This window comes from Prosopis cineraria, unplaced genomic scaffold, assembly GCF_029017545.1.
Source record: "Prosopis cineraria cultivar Desert tree isolate PC_DT_omini unplaced genomic scaffold, ASM2901754v1 PC10, whole genome shotgun sequence".
NCBI lineage: Eukaryota > Viridiplantae > Streptophyta > Magnoliopsida > Fabales > Fabaceae > Prosopis > Prosopis cineraria.
In genome coordinates, this window is record NW_026555341.1 from 14,689,777 (window position 1) to 14,698,360 (window position 8,584).

The 8,584-nt window shown below is 32.7% G+C and overlaps 1 protein-coding gene across 3 annotated transcripts; it reads left to right on the forward strand.

The window, feature by feature from the left end:
* The first annotated feature begins 365 nt into the window (after positions 1-365).
* On the forward strand, positions 366-6,805 carry LOC129284314 (uncharacterized). 3 transcript variants are annotated; one of them, XM_054919735.1, is made up of 9 exons: positions 366-924; positions 2,633-2,692; positions 2,880-3,128; positions 3,241-3,317; positions 3,768-3,844; positions 4,508-4,640; positions 4,733-4,943; positions 5,280-5,313; positions 6,078-6,805. In XM_054919735.1, exons 1-7 carry the CDS (start codon positions 447-449, stop codon positions 4,886-4,888), a joined length of 1,230 nt encoding a protein of 409 aa, XP_054775710.1. In that variant the 5' UTR covers positions 366-446; the 3' UTR covers positions 4,889-4,943; positions 5,280-5,313; positions 6,078-6,805. The 3 variants fall into 3 exon arrangements, with proteins under 3 accessions (XP_054775710.1, XP_054775709.1, XP_054775708.1); XM_054919734.1 differs by lacking the exon at positions 5,280-5,313 and having other exon boundaries at positions 6,078-6,633; positions 6,746-6,805; XM_054919733.1 differs by lacking the exon at positions 5,280-5,313.
* Positions 6,806-8,584: the final 1,779 nt, after the last annotated feature.

The window sequence follows — 8,584 nt, forward strand, 5'->3', positions numbered from 1 at the left end:
TTTATTTTTATTTAGTCATACGTATATGTTAAGTTATTAATACACTTTATATATTAAATTATTTTGAGAGTTAATTTATGTTAAAAAAACTTATAAGATTTATATGCTAATTTAAAAAAAATAAAAGATTAAATTTATAAGGACCAAATTTATAATTAAGATAAATTTAAAAAGTTAAATTGATAACTAAAATAAATTTATGAGATTAAAAGTTTTATCATCCGAAAATCAAACAATTAAAAAAATATAAATAAATCATGGGTTGCCATGGAAAAAACTGGTAAAAAAAAAAAAAAAAAAAACCTTTAGAAGGAACATTACAGTCTAGGAGGAAACAATCTTTCAATGGAATTTAGATTCTCACTGATTTTTTCTAAGACGAACTTTAGGCACATGGAGAGAAAATCTTGTCCAAACACGCGAAGTTACAGCTTTTTCATCACCTTATGGCTCTCCCTTTGCATCACACTTCCCCCACCGTTGAAATTTTCTCCCATCCTCTCACCTCATGGACATTTTCCCGCGGATTTTCTTGCTGTTTCCCTCAAACCGTCCTTCCTGTTAGTAGGAAGCTTTTCTATGCAAGGCAATACCTCCACCACCGGCATCAACCGGCAATCAGAGCTTTCCGGGAATGGCGGGAATACGAGGAGGCAGTGAAGCGGAAGGACCTTGCCACGGCTCTGAGATTCTTGAAATCCATCGAAAACGAAAATCCAGTTGAGCTATTTGATGGTTCTGCTCCTTCCGCGGCTGACTCCTTTGAGTCTCGGTTCCGTGAGCTGCAATTATTTGGGCCTCAAAGGGATTGGGAGGTTCTGGACACGTGCTTGAATGCGGATAACATGAAGCTAGTTGGTAATGCCTATAAGTTTTTGAAGGATAGGGGTTTTCTGCCTAATTTTGGAAAATGCAGGAATGTTGGTGAGTTTTTATGGTTCTACTTTTCTGGATTATTTTTTATTTTGGGAAGACGGAGGGGGATTTATTGGACTTGGGATCGTGGAAAAATGAGTCAATTTATTCTCCAGTGTTTTACATTGTTATCTCAAGTTCATGAATTGTTCAGGATAAAATGGTGCCTGGTGAAGCATTTGCCAAGACTGCTGAAATATTCAGAAATTTTTACAAATTTCTTTTCCCCTCCGTTCGTGATTTGAAATTCCGATTCATTTGCCCCAGTTTAATTTTATCATTCAGTTCCAGTGCCTCGTTTCCTCACATTCTTGTGTCAGTGCGATTTGGTGCTAGGAAATAGGAAAGGGGCCTAGGTTAAGAGACTTGTGAACATAACATCTTCTTAAAAGACAACCAGCATATCACTTTCCTTTAGGAATATGACGATAAGCAGGACATCGTTATATACACCTTTTAAATAATCAAGCCAAATATAGTAAAAAGGAGGCGATGGCCAATCTCTCAGACTGCCACTTGAACTTTTGTTTGATTATCAACTCTCTCTCCGTGTTTCTAATTAAGATATGATGCACTGTCTTTGTACCTAAATCACGTTTCCCCTTATCGCACTAATGGTGCTAGGAGGTTGATGGTGCAAAAATTAATTGTTGCTTGTGCTCACTGTAGATGTCAGTGGAGCCCAGGTTCCTGACCTTTTCCGCTAGCTCAAATCAACTCCTTCTTGGAATATAAATTAACAAATTTAGCTGAATTTATCATACCAAGTAACCAGCAAAGTCATACCATCTACAATAAGATTTTTGGGGCAAAGGAAGCCTCCGAATGCTTGGAAATTATACTCAAAGGAAAAGAGTTGCACAACCAGAAGTTCTGAATGCTAAGGCAAAGCTTCCCTTGCAGAACACTGCCAAGTTGTTTCAAATATTAACCATATCTCTCTTTATCAGGGAACTATAATATGCATAAACCTTGAACCATAAACAACTTTTGTGATGAAAAAGTATGATAATTTTCCATCCTGTCTTCTGTGTGTTGTTGTTGTTGTTGTTGTTTTAATGGCTAAAGTGTACATTTCAGTTAGGTCCTTTAATTTTATAAAGTATTTTTTAGTTCTCTAACCCTAACACCATTAGTTTTAGATGATTATTTTTTGCACCAATCATTGTTATTTAAAAAAATTAAGCTCAATATATCAACATTAATATTATGTTAATATTTAACATTTCAATGTTGAAATTTCTCGTTGATGAAACTAATGAGGTTAGGGTTAAAGGCTTAAAAAACACTTTATAAAATTAAAGGGCTAAAATAAAACTTTTTATAAAGTTAAAGGATTAAAGGTATACTTTGGCTTTTTTTAATTTATTGTTTGCTGTATTTCCCCCTCTGCTAGGATGGTTGTTATGCTAAATATTGGGGTGAGCTGCAATATAAACACTTGATGACTTTAGGATCAGAAAGACATGTTTTTATTATTTCAAAATTGAGCATTCCTTTGGATTGTCAATCCTGTACCATATTTAAAGACCAGCTTTTGGCTCTACATGTTACTGAAAATAATGTTTGCTGTTGTTGTTATTTGAATTTGAGGCTTTCTGAATTGATGTATATTAATAAAGTTTGCTCTTACTAGTCAGCTGACGCAGCTTTTGCTTAAAATGGTCTGTGTTTCTTACTTTTGCTTTTCCTTTTTTTCATTTTTCATCTTGCATAGTTCTAGATGGACCGAGGAACATTACACCTGATGTCTTGAAGTCCTCAACTGGTTTAGAAGGTGCACATATGAATTTCTGACCGACAGATATTTTTCCTAAGCTGTAAATGGCTCTAATTCTCACTTCAGTGACCATTATTAATTGTATTATATTGGAATAAATAGTAGTTACTGAAATTGCTGCTGCAAAACGCTTATCATATGACCTCCAATGCATTCTTACCGCGTTTTCCTTTTTTCTGTTTAGTTTCTAAACTTGCTCCAAAGAAGTGGGGTCTTTCAGGGAGTTCAAGTGCTGTTTTGATTGCCTTTCTCGGTGGGGCATCCTTTCTTGTCTCTCAGGGAATTGACATAAGACCCAACCTTGCGGCAATATTAGGTCTAGCCTTCATAGATTCTATCTTCCTTGGCGGTACTTGTTTAGCTCAAATTTCAAGTTATTGGCCTCCATATAGGCGCCACATCCTAATTCATGAAGCAGGGCATCTCTTGACAGGTAAATTATACTTTTTTTTTTGTGGGATCCTCTTGTCACATGTATGTGATAGTGGGCTTTCTCAATCATGTGTGTATAACATCTTACAAGGATTGTTCTGATGCTGTCATAGCATACTTGATGGGTTGCCCAATTCGTGGGGTGATTTTAGATCCAATAGTTGCGATGCAAATGGGTATTCAGGGACAGGTACTTTACTCTTCTATCTATGGTATATTAATGTGTAGTTTTATCAGTTCCTTGTTTGGCTGATCCTTGATCTAGGTTTCATTTTTAGTGGCATGCTTTCCACGAGTGTTATTTCCATAAAAAGGTTCATACTTCGTACTTTTAGTTTGGATGTTCTATATTTGGTTTTGTTTTCTTCTTTGTTCCTCACCTGAAGCATCTGCTTTCTTGCCTTGGCAATAGATTTTTTTTTTTTTAATAAAAAAAGGCGAGAGAACTTTGATGATAAAGTTTCCAAATTGTAATGTATTTTGATATTTATTGCTTTTCACAGATGCAAGCAAGTAGATTTTATCTCTTGATATTTCTTGTGTGATAAATTCTTTTATCTACTTTCTCTCATTTCCATTGACATACTTTCACTAGACTCAATATATCTTTTTGGTGCCAATAAAAAATAATATTTTACAGGCAGGAACTCAGTTTTGGGATGAGAAAGTTGCCAATGACCTTGCTGAAGGACGACTTGATGGAACTTCCTTTGATAGGTGGGTACAACGTTCACAGTTGCTGGGATTTTATGTTGAACTAAGTAGTTTTATGTCGAGTCCAATTGATTGAAGATATCTTCTTTTATTTTGAGTGTAGTTAACTGGTTAGGCAGGTTATTTAGTTGCGAATGAAAACTGAATAAAACACCGTTTTTCATCTATCAAGCAATGGGAGCTTAGTTTTTGTGGTGCTTCAGCACTATGGTTCTTCTTTTAGTTAGGATTTGGAAATTGCACTTTCCTATCTTTGTCCCATTCAAAAGTAACTTGTCTTTTTATTTCTCCGTCTGATTGCATGATACTTTATATTTGTTAAACCATTCAAGGTGAAGGAGCCCCATGACCAGGCTTGCTGTGTGTTGATGGAGAAAGTTGAGCCAAATCTCTTAGTGTGTCTTTTAGCTTTAGAAATTTGTGCTCTGTAACTAGATTTCAATTAATAATTGGTCATAGGCAGACTAGCCATTGGATCGTAGTCTAACAGGCTGTTTTGTCTTGAAAGTGCAAATAGCTTATTCTGCTTGAAAGCTGTCGTATGGAAGTAAAGATGGAAATGTTTAATGCTCACATTGAATATTGAAGCTGTTAACTTGAGTCTTACTTTTCATTTCTTTTCAGCTTTTCGAGTGATACTGATGGTTTACATAACCAATTGTTTAGGTACTGCATGGTGCTTTTTGCAGGCATTGCAGCTGAAGCTCTAGTTTATGGAGAGGCAGAGGGTGGAGAAAATGACGAAAATCTATTTAGAAGCATCTGTCTTCTACTTGATCCTCCATTATCTGTAGCCGAGGTCACTCTGTATAGCTGATGCACTTGTTTTGGTTATCTTGTTTTATCTTTGTGATACTGAAATATGAACTTTCATGTTACTGCTTTGAGCAGATGTCTAATCAAGCAAGATGGTCGGTTTTGCAATCTTATAATCTACTCAAGTGGCATAGATCTGCACATCGAGCTGTTGTTAAAGCCTTGGAAAATGGTGCAAGTCTTAGTGTTGTAATTAGGAGAATTGAAGAGACCATGTATTCAAGCGAATGATGAACCACAAAAACGTATAGAAAAAGAACTTTATTTTCTTCAAGTTGCTGACCAGGTAGCATCTCTGCCTCTAAAATTACCTTTCCGAGTGTGACCCTTGATAGTTTATTTATTGTGATTTAAATTAATAAATAATCATGTTGAACATCGAACAATTTCACTTACATGAATTCGATTAGTTTTTGGATATTTTCTAGTATTCTAGGCTATTTCAAGAATGTAGCGTAAAGTTTCAGTTACGAGATACAAGCTTTGAAAATATTTTCTATATTCAAATACTAAAGATGTTCAAGGACTAAGGAGAACATACTTTGAATGATTGAATTGTTCATCATTTTGATGTGGAAAAATTAACCATTTAATCCCTATATTTCAAATTGATTTTCAACAGGTTCCTGCATTTCAAATTTTTTCAATTCACTCCTGTAAGTTTCTATGTTTTCAAAGTTAGGTGATCCATGTGGGAGGATGAAATTGGTTAAATGTTAATGGAGCTAATCAATAATACCTTGATGGTGGATTTAGATTAATAAGGATTTGGATTTGGATCAAATTCCTTATTTAAATATACAAATATTTATGAATTTGAATTTGATTAAAATCTAAATCCATTTCTTACTATAATTCTTTTATAATTTCAAATTCTCTCTGTGCCTTAGTCATCTGAAATTCTAGACACTTCAAATATCTTGTTTTTTTCACGTTTTTACTATTGATATCTCTACTACTCTCATGTCTTTTATCATTTCTCATTCCCGTCTCTCATTGATTAAAAAATAGATATAAACTTGTCATTTTCAATTTTCCCTTTTCATTTTGAATCTAAACTCATCTCTTTTTTTCATTTAAAAAATTTTTAAATTGTCCAAACAAAAGATTTTAAATACATGAATTTTAAATGCAAAAATTGAAATGCAAGATTTAAATCTAAAATCTAAAATCTAAATCTTAATCCATCAATTCAAATATTATCTAAATGTTTGCTAAAGCTAACCAACGTAGATTATTGGTGTTAAAATTAAAACTGAAGTTACTATCGGATAGTTGTGGGTTAACAAAATATATTCCAGGAAACTTATTTGAGACTCCCTTTAGATCACGAGAGGATAAACTAATTACGGGCCACATTACAGTTGCTAAACTGTAATTTATTCTTTTCTGGCTTTTATGTTTACTTTCTCTTTTGCAGGATAGATGCAGTGGAATGGAGTTTGTCTTCTGATCTATTTATACTATCCCATGCCTAGCTGTTAGGAATTAGATACCCATGATATGAATGAAACCAAGCAGGTGAATAAATTCTGCGTCAGCAGGTAACCACTTTGTTCGCTGAATCATGCGTCAGGTGGTCCTAATTTGCTTTTTGCTCAGAAATGGACATCCAGCAATCCTGCCTGGAATACCCAGTTTTCTCTATATTAGAGTAATGGATATAGTTTTGAGGAAAGTTGTTGAACAAGACTTTTTGGTTCACAATATATCCAAAGGCTTAGTTGTTGATAGAACACAATGATGTTGCGCAATCCAAATAGGTAACTCCACCTAGTAGGATAAAACTTGTTGTCGTAGTAGAGTAATGGATATAGTTTTGAAATTCGTTTGTAAATAATTATGTTTGGGAAAATGTTTCCCAGGGATCTTTCTGTTGCTTTCCTGGAAGTCCATTCACAGACTTTTTAGGAATTTGAAACTCCTTTTGTTCCTAGTGAGTAAAGTCAATGTTTTATCTAGAATGATGAGAAAAGGTGAGTTGGGTTTTAGAAAATGAAAAATTTACTTGAAGCATCATCTGCGTTTGAAGTTCTACTTAATTTTAAGAAGGATTCAGAGTATACGGATTAAGTTTTGCTATTGCAGTTACATTGTACTTGTTGAAGCAATTACCTTCTATGAATTCGAAGATCAGGATATTTGCCACTTGCAAGGTATTTTACTATTTTTATACTGTGCCAAGTATTTCTTCTCTGTTCATAGTAAGTTTGGGTTGCTTGTAGTTGAATTGGCAAAACAATTATTATTTTGAGGTATATTTCTCCTCATTTAATTATGAGAAAATTACAATCAGGTTCTACATAAAAATAAATTAATTATTTTTTCAATTCATTTACAAGTTAAATTTTCAGGTTAAAGCACAAATCTACCTTCAAAGTTTTTCTGGAGGTGTAATTGATATCATAAAATATTTAAATGCACAATTTTGCCCCCAACGTATTTAAAAACAGTACAAATTTGCTCTGTTATTACTTTGACCATTAACATTAACTTTTTGACTGTCAAACTTAAATCTCTAGAAGCCACGTCACTTGTCAGTTGCCACGTCAACTCTTCCTCTTCCTTATCCCACCTTACAACACACTAGTTGGCTCACGGTCTTGCTATCCCTCTCTCCTTTTACATTTTTGGATACTCTCTTCCTTTTCCCTCAAATTACAGGCATCCCAATCAACCTTTAAAGCTTGAGAAGCTTACTGTGTCACTTGTCGCACCTGAAAAATGTGACATGGACAGTGTGCGAGTGGAGGTCCCGGCCTTCGAGGGGGGAACTGGATGAACAAAGAGTCGCCACTAAGATTTTGAAAAAAATCTTGAGAAATCGTTTAAAGGAGGATAATGATGGTTTGTAAAAATAAAAAATAGGTTCGAAAGTCGGTTGAGTGTGGGGAAGGTGTTAGGCACCCTACAACACCCGTTCGTCAGAATGGTTACTTGAAGTTTGTTATGCTCTATTAATATAGTTTTGTAATTATTTTAATTATTTTTTTTATATTCATGTGTTTGATATAAAAATGACAAGAATTAAGTGAGAAATATTTATTTATATATGAAAGAGGACTTGACTCAGAATCTGACTCTGAGACCTACGTATCCCATGATAGGGATTAAAGTCCACGTAATTTGTGCTTGAAAGTTGTTGGTGAAAATATTGTTTTTTGAAGAGAAATTAATTAGATATAATTCATCATTTTGCAAATAAAATAATTTCTGAAATTTTGATATATGTGTTTTAAATTGTAAAAAGTAATTTAATTTTAATTATTTTTTTAATTTTTAAATTTTTAGAATAAAGAAAAAGAAAAGAGTTTAAGAATTATTTTTATTTTTATTTTTATATTTTATGATTGAAAATTTAATTGCAATACCTGTAGAGCCTTATTGGCTTATACAATAATACAATTATTCTAAATATCTGCGGAGATTTTGAAATCTCACGATAAAATAATTTAACAATTTAATTTATTTATTTATATTTTTATGTATATTTTTAAGTATTGATAATAATTTTTTTAGCATGTATGTATATATACACTTTTTTTGAAAATATTAATCATCATACCTGTAAAGCCTTATTGACTTATACGGTAACATGATTATTTTAAATATCTGTGGAGATTTTAAAATTTTACACAATAAAAGATTAAATAATATACAATTAAGTATATTTTTAATTTGATTGATTTAATATAATTTATGTATATATATATATATATATATTTTAAAAACTTAATCGTTATATCTGCAGAGTCTTATTGACTCGTACGATTATCATAGAAGTCTACAGAGATTCAAAAATCTCACATGACTAAAAAATATAATCGGTAAATGTGATTACTTCAAATTCATTAATTTGATTAATTAATTTTTTAAGTTGTATATTATATGATTATTTACAAAAATAACTTATTTATTATAGAAATT